Source organism: Nycticebus coucang, chromosome 7 (genome assembly GCF_027406575.1).
Source record: "Nycticebus coucang isolate mNycCou1 chromosome 7, mNycCou1.pri, whole genome shotgun sequence".
Taxonomy (NCBI): domain Eukaryota; kingdom Metazoa; phylum Chordata; class Mammalia; order Primates; family Lorisidae; genus Nycticebus; species Nycticebus coucang.
The window spans coordinates 137,648,333-137,666,244 of NC_069786.1; the positions used below are offsets into that span (position 1 = coordinate 137,648,333).

General features: G+C 54.5%; 1 protein-coding gene across 1 annotated transcript; it reads left to right on the forward strand.

Annotated features, from left to right (window-relative positions):
* The first annotated feature begins 123 nt into the window (after positions 1-123).
* On the forward strand, positions 124-15,788 carry GAL3ST2 (galactose-3-O-sulfotransferase 2). Its single transcript, XM_053597244.1, has 4 exons — positions 124-205; positions 11,034-11,123; positions 12,074-12,335; positions 13,681-15,788. The coding sequence occupies exons 1-4, from the start codon at positions 180-182 to the stop codon at positions 14,497-14,499; spliced, it is 1,197 nt and encodes a 398-aa protein (XP_053453219.1). The 5' UTR covers positions 124-179; the 3' UTR covers positions 14,500-15,788.
* Positions 15,789-17,912: the final 2,124 nt, after the last annotated feature.

The following is a 17,912-nucleotide window of genomic DNA, read 5'->3' on the forward strand; positions in this document are numbered from 1 at the left end:
GCCAGGTTCTTCCAAGGACAGCCCTCTGGGTGAGGTGAGGGGGAGAGGGCGTGGCCTGATCTGAGCCGCAGGTGAGCTGGTGTGGATTTAAGTTCCTACTCAGTGCCATAGTGGTGCCCAGGCTGGACCTGGCCCTGGCCCAGAGCTGCAGGGGCCTCACCTTGACCAAGGTCAAGATCATGTCCACGCTGGGCAGCTTGCAGAGGTAAGGCAGAGAGCAGAGGACAGAGGGCAGTGACTGGGCCCTTGAGGGTGGACAGAGGCATTTTAAGGGTTGGATATTCTGAGAGGCTGGCAGAAGTGAGTTGTTTCGTGTTATCTTTAAAAGGAAGTGGCTTGGACTTGAGGGATGCTCTCACAAATGTGTCCCCAAATTCAACCTCTTCTGGCTTCAGTCCAGGCAGTAGAGTAACCCTCCTGGTTCTACCCAGCTAGGGCTGGTTCTGGATTTTGGGGGATTTGGGGCCTGATGAGAAACCTGCACCCCTCGTCACATCCTGGGAGGTGAAACCTGTCGTGTCTGGGACCTGCAGGCAGCTCCCTTCCCCATGGCCCTCAGCATTTATAGGGGCACTCCAGGCAAGCCCTGGCCCTTGTGAGGGTTGCTAGTGTTTGAACACTGTAGGGTGCTCACTGGGCTCTGCAGCAAGTCCCCTGCTGTCGGGCACTGGTCCCTGCTTGCAGTGGCCCTACGCAGTGTGACACCGAGCCTTTCTGCAGGCAGAGGGCTTCAGGGCTTTCTTTACATTTGGGTTTGGCAGGCAGGCGGGTGTGGTTCAGAAATGCTTTCCATTTTACTTCTCTGGCTCACTGTCCTGGTTTGGGAGATTCCACTGCAGTTTGGACCCCAGCCCTGAGCACTCCCTGGGCTTGCTGCCTCACACAGTCATCAATGTGATCAACTTCTTTTAAGGTCTGACTTAGGCCAGTGCCAGGGGTGCTGGCCAAGGAGACCTCCATCACATGGCTGGAGAGTCAGCCTGGCCTGGCCCATCCTGGGTGACATTGTTAGCCACATAATAAAGAAGCAATTGGAGGCTGGCAGGTCAGCCGGCTCCATTAGCTGGGGCCAAGTCTCCAGGCCCCTCAGGCTGCCCCAGGGCCCCTCAGGTTGGCTGGGAGTGGGTAACCAGGGTGTGCCCCACTAACCCCAGCTGAGCCTCTGTGGGCATGGCCTAGGTGGCATTGCAGCCAAGGAGCCCTGCAGGACAGGCTCCTTGGATGGGTTTCTTGTGGTTGCTGTGCAGGCTGCACCTCTGGACATGAGACACAGGACCCCTCAGAACAGTTTTAGTATAGAGTCCAGGAAAGGCTGTGTCTTCCCCACAGCATGACCCTTGCTGAACTGTTGTTTATTTTCCTGAGCTGTGCAAGCCTCAGGGGCTCACACTCTTGGCCCAGCTGGGCTTGTGGATGGGCAGAGCAGATGGCGGTGCAGCCTGACAGTTGTACCTGGCAGCTCTGGGTGGTCAGAGGAGCTGCTTGGAGGAGAAACCACTCTTTGCTCACCCAAGCGGGGCCCACTCTTGCCCTCCAGCTGCAGTGAGCCCCCCTGCTGGGCAAGGAGACCTGGACAACCCCCGCCCTCCAAACCAGGACCCTTGTCTGCAATGTATCACTGGGCTCAGAGAAGTCATCTAGCTTGTGATGATTTAGGCACCATCTTCTCAGCTCCTGTAAGCTTTGGGGTGACCTTTGACTTGGTGACATTCCCTGGGGACTCTTGCTTATAGAAGGCACAGTGTAGAGCCTGTGGGAACCCACTAGTGCTCTGAATGCCCAGCCATGTGGTGAGCCAGGTATAAAGCAGCTCAGGGAGGCCTTCCTGCTGCCCAGGATGTCTGCTGGGCCTGTCTTCAAGGTGTGTTTTTGGAGCTGTTTTGGGCATTTCTCTGAGCCAGGGCTGCTCCCCTTCCTTGGCCATTGGCCAGTGGGGTAGGCCCTGGTCTCGTCAGCCCTGGGTGGTCTCCATGGTGCTGGTGGGGCTATCATGACCAGAGGCTGGAGGCTGTGCCTGTCCAGCCTTGAGGGTTTGGAGATGTTTCTGCTGTTGCGGGCAGCGATGGAGGTGGGAAGAGGGTGTCAGGCTGGAAATGGGCAAGCAGAGGTCCAAGCAGCTGGGAAGGTGTGTGGGATGAACGCTCTTCCCCCTAAATACCCCTCTTCCTTCCTTGGGCAAGCAGCTTTGCCCTGGGGCTGCCTTCAGAGATGGGGAACCTTCTGGGAGGCTGAACTGGAGGTGTTGGGCAGCCCAGGAAAAGGGAGGTGTGGAGGAAGTACATGGCCACAGTGAGGAACTGGTCCTCTTCTTTGGCCTCTGCATGACCACTGGTCTTCTGTGCTTCACTGGGGGCCAGAGCAGGGTGTGACCCCTACCTTCAGGGCTGCCCAAGCAGAAGATTGGAGGGGTGGGTTGGGGTGGCTGGTGCTTGAGGTGGCCTGGGGTGGGAGTCAGGAGAAGAAGTGGGGGCTGAAGCTCCTGTCTCTCTTGGAAGTGCTGTTTCTCTCACGGACTTAGCTGGGCTCGAAGGTAGCCCTGACCTGTGAGAGGCTCCACCGTGGGTGACCTGGTAGCTGTGGCTCCTTAGGTGATGAAGAGGCACTTGTGAGGTTCAGGTCCCTGAGGCCATCCCAGCAGGCCTGAGGAGGGGCTGGTTGCTCAGTTGCTCAGCCCCATACCTGTTGTGGTAGACAAGGTTTGGATTCTAGGAGTGGGATGGCTCCACCTGAGAGGCTCAGAGGCTGAGGAGGGTGTTGGCCAGGAAGGGTGGCTCTGACTGCCCAGGCTACTGGGCGTGGATCTTGGGGTGACTTCTCTCTGGGCAGAAATGGACATGGACCTGGGTTGAGGATGGCACCTTCTGGGAAGCTCAGGTATACCACATACGTGGCAGGTATACCCAATGTGCTCACAAATGGGTCGGGAGTACATCCTTGGCAAGGGACTCACAGTTCATCCTGGACTAATCAGGTTGGGTGGGGTGGCTACCTGTGTTAGTTACTTGGCCTTGTCCAAAGGAAAAATAATTTTTTTATATTTTTACAACAAGAGATAGTTTGCAGCTGGTAGCCAGGTGCCCACTGACGTTGTGTTCCTACCCTCCCAGGGACTTGGGGAGGGGCAGGGCAGCCCCCAGGTCCTTGGGAAAGACAGTCCTAGCTATGATACTGGCAGGTATCTTATTTAGCTTTTAAAAAGATTTAAGTCTATCTCAGAAGGTCAGAAAGAATTCACACTCCCAGATATTTTTTTTTTTCTTTTTTGAGTCTGTGAATGCTCAACGAAAAGACCTGGAGTGAGAATTCTTTTCTCTTTTTGGACCAGGGAATTGAGATTTATTTAAAACGTTTGAAAATTGTGTGCCGAGCATGGTTGCTCATGCCTGTAATCCCAGCACTTGGGAGGCTGAGGCAGGTGGATTGCTTAAGCTTACAGGTTCGAGACCAGCTGGAGCTAGAGTGAGACCCTGTCTCTAAAAATATCACTGGGCATTGTGGCAGATGCCTGTAATATCAGCTCCTTGGGAGGCTGAGGCAAGGGGATCACTTGAACCCAGGAGTTTGAGGTTGCTGTGAGCTAGGCTGAGGCCATGGCTCTCCTTACATAGCCAAGAGCAAACCTGGCTGGGTCCAGATAGGAGTGGGTGGGGTGGGGGCTCCAGATTATGGTTTCTCTGTCTTCCCTCTCCTTTGAAAGGGGGTGCAGGAATAAGTGGGCTGGGATGCGGTTGGAGCAAAGTTAGGTGTGCTGTCCTCAGCCTCTGCCTCAGGGGTCCTAGGAGCTCCACTTAGGGTCCCTTCCATTAGGTTAAGGGCAGCTCTGGGGAGGAAGGGCATGCCCAGAGTGGGAAGCAAGGACACTTGAACCTGTTTGACCAGGGAGAGGCTGTGTCCAGCCAACTGGCTGGCACTCCAGAGGAAAGGATGCTGGGCACAGGTGGTTGTCAGGCAGGAAAATATGGGGGACAGAGCAGGGCACAGACCTTACTGCCTGGGCCTGGGCAGCTACTTCTCAGTGGACAAGGGACTCCCTTGGTCTAAGCACGAGGCAGAGCAACACCTTCATATTGAAAACAGTTTCACACAATAACACTCAGCCTGGCTACAGGCAACACACTTGGATACTGTCTAGTCCATTTTCCTCAATGCAAATTTGTTCTATTCTATATCCATTCTGTATTTATTCTTCTGTTCTACTCTAGTCTGAAAAAATTATGGTTACACTCCCCCCATTGGTGGTGTGACCCACTGAATTGATGTCACAGCCCACATGGAGTGCAGCCCATAGTGCAAAAACATCACATTTGGCTGTTGAGCACAATGCAGTGGTGTTTGCCCTCGGTAGTTGGCGGGCAGTCTCTCTGCTGCATGCTGGACATACGCTGGGGCAGCTCTGCGGCATGTCTGCCCGGTGGCCCCCTTTGCTCACTGGCTCTCTGTTGGGCTACCTCAGCTCCTCCACAGGGTGCTTTTTGCTCTTCTTGGGTAGAATGCTTCCTCAGGTGGCCATCGAGGGAGAGCAGATGGCACCACAGTCTTAGAAACTGCACGACCTTGCTTTGGCGCAGTCCTTGGTCACAGTGTCCCTGGCCAGCTGGATCCAGGGCAGGGAGATGAGCCTGCAGCTCCAGGGAGCATCTGTTGCCAGGCTTTCCCAGGCGATGTCCTGCTAGCAGGGACACTGTAGACACTCTTGTTTTCCTTTTTCTAGAAGAAAGCCCCCTGGGTGAAGGGAGGCCCATGCCCCTTACCTCTATTATTTTGGGAGGATGTTGAGTTTGGATGGCTGGTGCCCAGTGGCCTTTGCACTGCGTCTGTGCTCCTGAATTGTGGGCTGCTGGTCCTCTGGCTACAGAGTTAGGGGTGCTGGTTTCCTGAGCTGGAGGGGGAAGGTCTCAAGGCTGCTAATTGTCTATAGCTTTAGATCTTCCTTTACCAAGAAACCTAGCAACTCTCCTCAAATGCCCTGAGAGCTGCCTACAGCAAGCACTCACAGGTCACCTCGTGATGGTCACCATGGCCTAGGCCTTGAGCATTCCCCATTGACCTGCACTGGAACTGGGCCAGCACCACATCCAGCTTTGTCTTTTGGGCCTCAGCGGTTTACTGTGGCAGCCCAGCTTGGCCAAGAGCCATGGGTCCCCTGGCACAGGATCCCTCAGGAGGCCTGGCAGGAGCCTTCAAACCTCGAGGTTCCAAACACAGGGAGTGAGAGGCTCCTCAGAGTCCAGGCAGCTTTGGCTGGCCCCCAGAGGACATGCAACAGGGCCTGGCCACAGCAGTGGGTTCCATAGAGGAACTTTAGGTAGAGATGGGGTCCTTTGGGATTTTAGGAGTACCCTAAAAGCTGAACACACTCAGAAGCAATGTTAAATGGTTTATAATTTTCAGCAATATTTAATTTTTCCTCCATAATGTTGGCCTTCAAATTTTATTTAGCAGCTAAACTCTTTAAAATCTTTTTATGTTTTATCGTATTTATTTATTTTTTACATATACATGTGTTTATTAGGTTTTCACTTTTGCTATCTTTTTTCTTTTTTTTTTTGAGACAGAATTTCTCTTTGTCACCCTCAGTACAGTACTGTGGTGTCATAGCTCACAGCAGCCTCAAACTCTTGGGCTTAAGTGATTCTTTTGTCTCAGCCTCCCAAGTAGCTGACACTACAGGTGCCCACCACAATGCTGGCTATTTGTAGAGACAGGGTCTTGCTCCTGCTCAAACTGGTTTTGAACTTGTGGGTTCAAGCAATCCACCCGCCTCAGCCTTCCAGAGTGCTGGGATTACAGGCGTGAGCCACTGTGCCCTGCCTTTTGTTTTATCTTAAGAAATAGCTTTATTGAAATGTAATTCACATATCAAAGAATCCACCCATTTGAAGTGCCTGATTCAGTGGTTTTTAGTAAATTCATAATTGTGCAGCTGTGGGCTCTCATTAGAGAATGAGTGTTTCTCTGTGTGACTCTCATGTGGGGGGGCCCACACCCCCTCTGCTGGTTAGAGCTCATCACCCTCTACAGTCCCAGGAGCACCTCCCTGCCTGGGTCAAGGCATGTTATTGGCTGGGCTGGCTTTCCTGAACCTAGGGACGTCCCTTCCCTAAGGTTAGGGACCAGAAAGTCTTCTGGCAAAGGGGAAGCCCATCTTCACAAACACAGGGATTTTTCTGAGAAACAGTGGCGACAAATTTATATTGCTTCAAGGCCAAGTTATTGTAGATGTAAAAGCAAAGTCTCAAATGGACAGCACTGTGACCACACTTTCATTAGACTCTGAGGAAGTCATAAAAGTGTGGTATGTTTGAGGAAGGGAGTTTGAGGTTTGGAAACAAAGTGCTTGCTTTACCAAGTGTGGGTTAAACGCTAACCACAGGGCGGTAAAACCATGAACCCCACCCAGGGGAGAGGGGGACAGACCACTGTCCCGGAAGGTTTCCTGATGTCATCATGGTCAGCAGACACAGCTCAACAGCAGAGCAGGAGCCATGATTGGGTGCTGCCTCTTTTGGGGCTTGGGAAAATGTGTCCCTTCTCACTTGGAGGTGGGCACCTGCAGCTGGATGTGGATCCCGATCCTGCCTGGGGCCAGGCCTCTTCTCTGCGGCTGCCTTTGTGCTCGTCACCCTCCACCCCAACACCTGGCTGATTTGGGCTATTGTAGTCCTAACAGTTACAGAGGTCTCCATCACTGGGAGGCTCTTCTGGTGGTTCCCATTTGGCATGGGAGCGTTTAATGGAATTAACGTGGGAAGAGGGTGAACTAAGGGTGGAGGAGTCATGTCTACAGGAGCTGGAGAGTGGTAGAGGGGGTGGCAGCAGGTGCGTGTGCCTTACCTGCACTGGTGTTGGGGACTGTGTGTGCCTGTGCATGAAGTCAGGGGATCCACACTCTTGGTGTGGAGAAACTGACATGAGATGTAGCAGGAAGGGGCGGCTAAAAGCTGCAGTCCCTGATCAGAGCTGGACAAGTCAGTGTGAACTCATAGGGGACTGTCTTCACATGTGCAGCTCCTGGCTGTGACTACTGAGAAGACCCAGAGTGTGACCTTGTCAGGGCAGTGAGCACCCCTAGCACCAGACTCTAAAGACCATTTCCTACCAGCAGGACACAGGCTCCTTGGAGACGTGGCTACAAGATGAGCCCAGAGCACCTTGTTCTCAAGGAAGCAGTCCGAACCTAGGGAGGAGCCCTCCTGAGCCATCCTACACACCAACACGCTGTCAAATCTCAGGGCCCTGCTCAGTCATGAGAACAGAGTCACTGCCACATTCCTGTGGTGAGATGGCTTCTACAGAAGACAGATCTGTCTCACCCAAAATTGCAAGTGCAGCCAAGTACACTCACTCCCCCATACCCCACAGTTCTTTCCAGCATGGCCAAGGAGAGCAGCAGTGGCTCTAGTCCTGTCTGAGGGAGGAGACATGGAGCAGGGCAGGTGGCATGGGTGTGTGTGTGAGTCAGGCCAGGGAACATCACACCCTGACCAGTGACTGGGAGTGAGGGGTCAATATCCAATGGGCAGGCTCAGTGCCTGTAGCTCAGTGACTAGGGTGCCAGCCACATACACCGGAGCTGGCAGGTTCGAATCCAGCCTGGGCCTGCCAAACGACAACTACAACCAAAAAATAGCCAGGTGTTGTGGAGGGCGCCTGTAGTCCCAGCTACTTGGGAGGCTAAGGCAAGAGAATTGCTTAAGCCCAAGAGTTTGAGGTTGCTGTGAGCTGTGACGCCATAGCACTCTACCCAGGGTGATATAGTGAGATTCTATCTCAAAAAAAATCCAATGGGCATTTCCTATGGGGGCTGGGCTGTCAGTCCCATCTGTCCATGTGTGGAGTCAGCAGTGCCCAGGTGGGGCAGACACTTTGACCAGAGCCTGCACAGCAGGTCACTGCTGCAGCCTAGCCCCAGGGGTGCCTTGGCATTCCATGTGGGGTGAGGGGACTGCTGGGGACAGGGGCATGGGTCTGTCCTGGTTCACTATTGGAGGCTTCAGGGTGGCCACACAAGGGCAGTGGGGTGCAGATGGGCTGCTACACCCCCAGGTGAGGAGTGGACTATGGGTTGAGGGGGTGAGGAGTGCCCATCTGGCCACCTCCCACCCTCCCCACTGTCAAGTCAACCATCTAGCCATGTCTTTGCTGTGGAGAAATACTACATTTTTGCTAGATGTACCTTTTTTATTTTTAACACCTTCCTTTTTGTGTCTTGCTTGGACTGGTAAGCTCATGCTTGCCCTTTCCTCTACTACTTGGTGGCTTTATTTTCTATACTAAACTTAAAAAAAATTCAAATTGGCTTGGTGCCCGTAGCATAGTGGTTATGGCGCCAGCCACATACACCGAAGTGGTGGGTTCGAACCCAGCCTGGACCAGCTAAACAACTGCAACAAAAAAATAGCCGAGTGTTGTGGCGGGTGCCTGTAGTCCCAGCTACTTGGGAAGCTGAGGCAGGAGAATTGCTCAAGCCCAAGAATTTGAGTTTGCTGTGATCTGTGATGCCACTGCACTCTACTGGGGCAACATAGTGAGACTCTGTCTCAAAAAAAAAAAAATTCAGATTAATATGAGGGTACATACAATTGGGTTACATAGTTTGCATTTGTAAGGTGAAGTCCAAGTTATAGCTGTGTCCCTCATGCAGGAAGTGTGCCATATACTTGTTGCCAGAGCAAGGAGTCTGCCTGTCACCCAACCAATCAACAGAGAAGTGGATGAGTGATCAGCAGTTTTACTTTCATTTACAGAAAAGCCAGTGATTCCAGAGAGCAGCGAGGATGTCTCCCTAAAGAACTGTGCTGTCCCCTCTTCCCCTTTGTTACTTTTATTCTCACAGTAAGAGTAAACATTAGCAATGTTATTCCTCATCATATTATAGTTAAACAGAGTCCTCCTGATAAGTTACAAGGTTACAAAATACCTTTTCTTACAATGGTTATATCTTCAAAGCATTCAAACTATAGTTAGTTAACACTTCACTGGGTGCATAGAGTGCCCTGGGTCCTTGACTGGTACTGGGAGTCCAGTTCCCCAACTTATCTATGACAGTAGCCTTGGAAGTGAATAAGCAATCTCCAGATGTCAGCTCCTGGCTCATCTGGCCTCGTTAGGGCCTGATCAGCAGCACCCTGCATGAAATGGCCATTCAGGTTAACAATGGCTGGTAATACACACACCCATTGTTCCCGCTGGGTAGGAACCCACTGACATCTCCCCATTCTTGAATTTAATTGAGTTTTTCTCTCACATGATCATGTTTTTGTTAATCTACAAATTTCAAATTAGTATTGAGTACATCTGCTACTTATTTTTCCATTCTCATGATACTTTACTCAGGAGGGTGTTTTCCAAATCCATCCAGATTGTAACAAAAGATACAAAATTTTCATCTTTTGGGCAGTGCCTGTGGCTCAGCGAGTAGGGCGCCGGCCCCATATACCGAGGGTGGCGGGTTCAAACCTAGCCCCGGCCAAACTGCAACAAAAAAATAGCGAACCCGGCCAAACTGCAACAAAAAAATAGCTGGGCGTTGTGGCGGGCGCCTGTAGTCCCAGCTGCTCGGGAGGCTGAGGCAAGAGAATCATGTAAGTCCAAGAGCTGGAGGTTGCTGTGAGCCGTGTGACGCCACGGCACTCTACCGAGGGCAGTAAAGTGAGACTCTGCCTCTATAAAAAAAAAAAAAATTTTTTTTCATCTTTTTTTTTTTTTTTGGCAGTTTTTGGCCAGGGCTGGGTTTGAACCTGCCACCTCCGGCATATGGGGCCGGTGCCCTACTACTTTGAGCCACAGGCACCACCCAAAATTTTCACCTTTTTAATAGCTGAATAGTATTCCATGGTGTACATGTATCACAGTTTATTAATCCAGTCATGTGTTGAAGGGCACTTGGGGTGGGTTGGGTAGGGGTGTGGGGGGAGGAGAGAAAAAGTGGGTGGGGTGCTAGGACCGCAAGGAGAGTGGATTTGGTCCTAGTAGCCCTCCCAAGACCTGGAAGCAGACTGGAATGAGTTCCACTGCTCAGTGGGAGAAGTGACCGTCCAGGTCCTGCCCATGGGAGCTGGGAGGAAGGCAGGACTCACTCACCCCTGCTTCGCCTGGGCTGCAATCCCTCCTTCATTTGCTTGTCGTGCTCCTGTATACCCTACGGAGCCCAGTCTAGTCAAGGGAGCTCATCCTTCGTGTCCTCTGCAAACAGTAAATTCTTGGGTCCATCCAGGCTTTCAGTCCAGTCCAGGCCTTTTGTAGCTTGTGCTTGGCCTCTTGCACCGAGATGCCATGGCCCACCCTGTTGGTCTCCACTGATGGGAACTTTGCCCAGGGCATGGGAGGACCTGGGGCTCTCTTCTGGACTGTGAGAGCAAGACTTATTCAGCCTTGCTCCTCCCTGATCCCACTGAGTGTCCAGGGATCACAGCTGGTGCCCCACTTGCTGTTCCCAGTCCCCAGGTCAGGCCTTCCAGGCCCCCCCAGGGGGCCTGTTTCCTTTCCGGGGTAATAGCAGCATGCCCTCCTCTCTGTCTCAAGATGGCATACTTGCCACTGTCTTAGCCCAGGCTGCCACAAGATACCATAGCAGGATGGCTTGAACCACAGACATTTCCTGGTATCAGAGGCCGGGAAGCCCAAGATCACAACCAGCAGGTTGCTTTTTGGAGAGGACATTGTCTTCTCTGTGTGTCTTCATATGGGCTGGGAGTGGTCCCACTTTAGGACCTTGTCTAACCCTAATCATCTCCCCACTTCTAAATACCATCACATCGGAGGTCAGGACTTCAACATAGGGGTTTTCAGGGGACATAATTCAGTCCCTGGCCGTCACCTCTCAGCTTCTAAGTCCTGGAAGTGCCGAACTAGGGGAGGAAAATGGGGCAGCCACGTTGGGGAGTCCCTAACCCATGGGCAGAATCCCAGGAGGTGTTCACACAGGTTGTTACAGAGACTAGGGAGGCCCAAGGATCTGAGTTTGACTTCAAGGGAGGGGGAGATGGCTGCTGTGGGCTGACTTGGGTGCTGATGGCTTGCTCTGCTGGCAGGTATTACCAGGGCACCCTCCTCCTCCTCCTGGCTCTGACTGTCTTCTTGCTGACCCACTTCCTGAACGTGGACATCAAGCTGCTCACCCCGTAAGTGCTGCCCTGGGTATGTCATGGAGCTGGGAGACAGGTGGCCAGGCCGAGTTGGGTGGGGTCGGGGAGGTTGAAGGCCAGACCTGTGGCCACCCATGCATACCTCTCAGCCCACTGTGCTCCAAGCCAGACTTTAGCCAGGCTGCTGAGAGGGTCTTGAAGTCCTGGGCCAACCTCTGTCCCATGGCACCCAGTTGGATCTCCACAGAATGGAGGGGGCACCAATGTCCCCTGGGCCAAGCTGCAGAGGGCATGTCCCCAGGAGTGTGTCTGTATCTACCCCCAACTGCCCCAGGGCTGGCACTGGCCTCTGCACCCCATCATCCCTTCCTGGTCATGCTTACTACCCCTGTCTTGGGGCAGGAGGGTGTCTGTTGCTCTAGGACTGTGGGTGGGGTACACTGTGACAGGGTCATAGTAGGGGCCCCAGAGTCCTCTCATGCTGTATATTAGAACAGCCATTCTCAATTTGGGGGGCTCTTCCTTTTCTTGGAATGAGAGATCAGTCAGGAAACACCTGCCCGAGGTCATGGGGCCAGGGCCATGCCCTAGCAGCCAGAGAGAAGGTTGGGCCCCCCAGGAGGCTTCCAGAGCCTGGGGGTTGAGCCAGGGGCATGTGGTGGGAAAAGATGGTACAGCCCCTCTGGGATACCCAGCTGCTGGGGGTGTAGTCTGTCCCAGAAGGCACCCCCAGGCCACAGGGCTGGGGGGCACAGTGAAGGGGCTCAGGGCACAGGGTTGGGGGCAGCATAGTGATGGGAGGCAGTTTGGGTTCCCCATAGTGGTTGCTGAGTTGGGGTCATAATGTTGGGGCACAGGTGCTCACCCAGTAGGTCTCTGGACCCAGAGTTCGGTGTGTAAGTTTGGGATCCTGCAATCACAATGTGGCCTAGGGAATGGGTGCTCCCCTGCTGACAGCACCTGTGCCTGCCTCCTGGACTGTTTAGGGGCCAGGGTGAGGAGCTGCCGGTCACCAACGTCATGTTCCTCAAGACACACAAGACGGCTAGCAGCACCGTGCTAAACATCCTCTACCGCTTCACCGAGACCCACAACCTGTTCGCAGCACTACCCGTTGGCCAGAGCTTCCACCTGGGCTACCCCTGGCTCTTCCTGGCACGCTATGTGGAGGGCATGAGTGAGAATAGCCCAGGTCCTGCCCCGCATTTCAACATCATGTGCAATCACCTGCGGTTCAACCTGCCTGAGGTCAGGCTGGGCTGGCTGTGGGGTAGGGGCTGGGTGGGTTGGCAGTGAACATGGCCATGGGGCTAGGGGTGCTGTAGACTGGAGGCTGCAGGAGAGATCCAGGGAAAGGGCTGGGGAAGCTGCCCCCCCACCCCAGGCTTCCAGACTCCTGCAGTTACTCTTAGAATGAGATGGGCAGCCCCACAGCTCCTGCCTGAGGGCGTCTTCAGCCCCTCACACTCTCTGACCTCCTCCTGCTTCCAAACACACCCACTCCAACATTTCCTGCCCCAGGACCTATGCACTTGCTATTTATCTCCTTGGGAGAGGATGTTTTTTCCAGACCCTCCTCTAGGTCACCTGGGGCTCAGCTTAGGGATGGTGTCTTCCCAGTGCTTCCCTGACCTTCTTTCTAATGGGAAGTGGGGAGGGAAAGGGTGTGTTTGGTTGGGGAACCCTGTACAAGTGTTTCAGGGTGACTCTGCTGCTCCACGGAGAAGGGCCATTAGGGAGAAGGTGGCCTGGGAGGGCTTCAGGGAGGCCAAGTGGGGAGAGGCCATGGGGGAGAGCAGTGGGCAACTCAGGTGTTCTGTGGGGAGGGCAGGACGTGTGGGTAGGGAGGGGGATCAAGGAAGAGGGGCTTGGGAGGAGGCACCCAGGAGGGGAACTCGGGAAGGAGGGGGTCAGGGAAGAGGGGGCAAGGAGGAGGGTCAGGGAGGGCTGGTCAGGGAGGAGAGCCCGAGGTAGGAGAAACCAAGGAGGGGCTCAGGGAGTAAGGTTTAGGAAGGAGGTGTCAGGGGAGAGGTGTCAAGGAGGAGAGGAGGGGAGGGGAGCAGGGAGGAGGGGCCAGGAAGGGGCTTCAGAGAGGAGGGGTTAGGAGATGGAAAGGCCACCTGCTGCTCTCTCCCAGACATTGCTTCTGCCCAGTAGGACCTCTCTCCAGTAGGTCAATAATGACAAAGGGCACCTCTGTAGGGTCACAGCAGAGGGTGAACCATACCCCCGGCTGTGAGACCCTCGGCCATCCTGGGCCTTGCAGGTCCCTGGGCTTCTTTGAGTTTCAGTTCCCTCATCTATAAGAGGGTGTGCCACGGTAAGGGGGCAGCCTGGCCCTCCGTGAGGCGGGCTGTGCCCCACACACCCCACGCCCTGGGCGGCCCCAGCCCGCTGCTTCTGCTTATGGCTCTCTCCTACTGGAGTCCCTTCCTGGCGTACTGGGCCTGCGTCCGCCACACCGACGTAGACTTGCACGGGGCCTGGCTGAGGTCCAGCCTCAGGTGTGAGGGTCAGGGGTTCCAAGAGCAGGTGCGCCGCAAGCGGTGCGCCTCGGGAGTTTGCAACCTGAGTCCCTGTTGTCTCTGAGCAGGTGCAGAAAGTCATGCCCAAAGACACCTTCTACTTCTCCATTCTCCGTAACCCCGTCTTCCAACTGGAGTCGTCTTTCACCTACTACAAAAGGTATGTGCCTGCCTTCCGCTACGCGGCGAGCCTGGACGCCTTCCTGGCCTCCCCGTGGCGCTACTACAACGCCAGCGCTGGGCTGCTCAACGCCTACGCCCGAAACAACATGTGGTTTGACTTTGGCTTTGACCACCAAGCACCAGAGGACGAGAGTTATGTGCGCGCGCGCCTGGCTGACGTGGAGCGGCGCTTCCAGCTGGTGCTCATCGCAGAGCACTTCGACGAGTCCATGGTGCTGCTGCGGCGGCGGCTCCGCTGGCGGCTGGACGACGTGATCACCTTTAGGCTCAACGCACGCAGCCCACACTCCATTACCAGCTTGGCGCGGGAGAGTCAGGAGCGCGCCAAGCGCTGGTGCGCGCTGGACTGGCGCCTCTATCAGCACTTCAACCGCAGCTTCTGGACCCAGCTGCATGCGGAGCTGGGCCCGCGGCAGCTACGCACGGAGGTGGCGCTGCTGCGGGCACGGCGACGAGAGCTCACCGCCCTGTGCCTGGAGGACGCGGCGCCCAAGAACAAGAGTCAGATCCGCGATCCGCGCCTGCGCCCCTACCAGCCGGGGGCGGCTGACATCCTGGGCTACAACCTCAGGCAGGACCTAGAAAACGCCACGCTGCGCCTGTGTCAGCGCATGGTGATGCCGGAGATCCAGTACACCGCCCACCTGTATGCCCTGCAGTTTCCGGAGAAGCCCCCCAAGAACACGCAGTTCTTGGAGAAGTAGAGGAGCTGGTGCTGGGGAGGAGGCTCCACAGACACCAGTCCTCTCAGCACATTAACGGGAGGCCTTGGCTCAAGCAGAGCCTGCTCTAAAGTTAAAAGAGTGAGGCCCCCAAGGAAGACACCTGCCTGTGACTTGCCTGTCTGTGAGAGGACCCTGAATGTGGGTGGCAGGCTGCCTGGTCAGCGGCTGTGCATAATGTTCATAAAGTTGAATGTCTCACAAGTAAGAGAGTGAATGATAATTACTCAGGGTCGTCAGGCTGCCAACAGAGGACCTGAGCCCGGGGAATCCTTCTAGGGTCTTGGGCAGTGGGGCTGTGGATCCTTGAAGGAATTCGGAACATTCCCCGTGAATTTTAAGCCTAGGGGACATGGCACTGGTGGCAGAGATGGGTCCAGGCTCTGGGGTGTTTGGAGCAGCTCCCTTTCTTTGGGTAGATGAGGTTTATTTTGTACTGAAGAACAGTTTAGAGTGAGAGATGTCAGAATTGCCCAAGAGACACGTGGTCCAGCCTGAGCACAGGATTCAGGTCGGCTCCAAATCTCCCTTCATGCCTAGTGAGGGAGAAAACCCATGACTTGCCGAAGGAGCTCAGAAGGGCCTGGTGTCCAACACATTCTTGGAGATCACATTGGATGTGGGATAAGAAGGCAACTTCTGGGCACTCCCTTTGTCATTCATGGGGAGGGACTGAGGCCCCTGCCTGGCAGGACATGGCTGCCTAGGGGCCTGTCCAGTAGAGTGGGCTGTGGGCCCCAGCCTGGGCCCTTCGTCTATGGCCTGGCCTGCAGCCGTGAAGACCCTGGTTAGGTGTCCATGTCTAGGTATGTCCAAGCTTTTCAGGAGTCAGCATTTCAAAGAAGGCAGAGGACCCCAAATAATCAGAACAGGCAGCTCTTGTGGACACCCACAAAATGGAAGGAACTTTGAGTTGGATTTTCAGTGAGATTAGAGGACAATACTGCACTGAATTTGGGAATATTGAAATTGGACTTCTGAAACCTGCACAGGGACAGGGAAGAAGAGCGTGAGCATCGCTGAGTGTCAGTGGTGGGGCTCCCAGAAGGCAAAAGAGATGACAGGTAAAAAACTAGGTCAAATGGCAAAGAGAACAGTCCTCCCTCATCAGCTCACCTAGGCCAGCGTGAGCTCAGGGTGAGAAGACCCTGCTCTTCTGAACACAAATCAGGTTGTGTGGGGAAGAAGGGAGAGTTGGACCACAGTGACCATAGTCATGATGTCTGCAGCCCTGGCATGGATCTTGCTCTCAGCTGCACTGTAATCTAAGAAATAAAGTTAGAGTAGCAATTCACGATTTTGTGTTTGCCTTTGAGGTTGGTGGGAATATGAACTGGTATTGTCTTTTTGGAAGGAAACTCAAAAGAGTATTTACTACAATATAAAAATGTGTGCTATTTGCAATAGAGACTTTTGAAAACAGCCCTTCCATTGAAAGGGCACTTTACAGCCATTAAAAGCTGGGATCATAGTGGGTATGACTGGGTCTTCTTTGGGAGGGCATTTGCAGGCCTCCTTTGGGAGTGGCTGGCCAGCCCAGGGAGCTCAGGGTGGGAGGTTGTAGCTCCTTCAGGATAGTAAGGGCACTTCCTCTTCTAGGGCATTTACACCCAGAGGATAAAGCCCCAATATGCCTACAGATCTCTGAATGGCCATGGGCTGGGGGAAAATGGATACACCCTGCTCAGATGCCCCTTCCCTGAGGTCTGGCCTCTGTTTGTGGTTGCTCTAGTGAGGGGGCCTGGGAACTCTCTTTCCCTATGAACCTGGGCAATTATTGGGCAGCCTTAGTCCATATCTGCCAGCTCTGGAATTGGGGGATGAGTAGGGAAGTGGGCCTGTGCCATTCTGGTTGGGGTGGGCCTTCCAACAGGCAGGGAGTCTGTCCCTTCCCACCCATCTGCCTCTGGACCAGGATCCATGGGTGTGAGCAGAAGGGATGCGCGCGATGTCCCTGTCACTTAGACTGAGTCCTCCTCTCCTGGGCTTGGCTGTGGCTGTGGTGAGTGGCCCATGCGGGAGACTTGGGAGACTGTTGATACTGAGGGAGCTGGAGCCCATCTCTCTCTCTTTATCTCTTTCTCATGTCTTCCTGTCCTCTCCTGGGTCCCCCAGTAAGTCCTCTCATGCCTTAGGGACCAGAATGGACCCAACAGGTTTATCATCTCAGCTTAGAAATCCCAAGATATCATAATTTTCCCAGAGCTCATTTTCCCATGGAAGCCCCTGATGTTTCACAGTGAGAAGAGAGGGTGCTTGGGGCCAGGGAGCCCCTTGGAGGCTGGTCCCTTGGAGACTCCTTCCCTGACGGCCAGAACCACCTCTGAGGTTCTGGGCTGGGCATCAGATACCATGGCTGCCTTGGAGACAGCAGGCTGGGAGCAGCCCATGTGAAAAGGGCTGGCTGGTAGGAACCTGGCGGCAGGGAGGCTGCTGTGCTGTGGAGGAGTCACCCTGTGCCCTGGGAGGCACAGAAAGTTGGGGTGGGTGCTGATGCACCCAGGTTCCAGCCAGGCTCAGGAGCACAGACATGGATCTGGGACAAGCCAAGGCCCAAAGGGGATGCATCTTGGGCCAGAGGGTGAGCTAGGCCTTCAGGCTGTGGTGTGCCTAGGCAGCCCAGGTCACCCTGTTGAGCACCCTGTGCTTGGCTGGGCCATCTGCCTCCTGTCTCAACACTGCTCTGGATACCCTTTTGTACCCTGCTCTGGGCTGTAGCTGAGCTATCCAACTGGCGTGTGTTCATGCCCTGATGTTGTTCTGGGGTGCAGCCAGCTCTCCAGTTCCCACCCACACAGTGAGCTCTTATCTCGTGTGGGCCAGGCAAGGCAGCCACCCCACCAGCTGCTCTGCAGCCTTCCCAAGGATGCCGGTGAGTCACACTCTGCTCACCACTACTGTGCCCTCACACCTGTATCTCCAGCCCTTGGGGGCCAGGACCCAGCTCCTGACAGCACCTGCCTGTACCCCTCTTTGTCTGGGGTGATGGGCAAGTTCTACCCCTTGCCCAGCCCCCAGAGTGGCTCCTTACCTCCAAAATGAGGAGTGGGCTGTTTGGGCCCCAAAGGCCCCTCCATCCAGAGGCTCCACATGGGTCCCCCACTGGGATAATTTCATGTTCTCCACGGTGGATGTGACACTGAAGGGTCCTGAAGGTTGATTCAGAATGTGGTACAGGTGCAGACTGGGTAGGAGGTACCCGAGGTGGGGCCTGACCCCAGCTCATATGGTCTTCCTGCAGAGGGGCCTGTGGTGACACTATGCCAGGCATAGACCAGAGTAAATACAAATCCTTGCCCTGGCTATGTCACAGACCGGAGAACCATTCTGAGGGGACAGACCTACTCGAGACACATCTGCCCAAATCCTATACCAAGGGCTTTTGCACATAATAT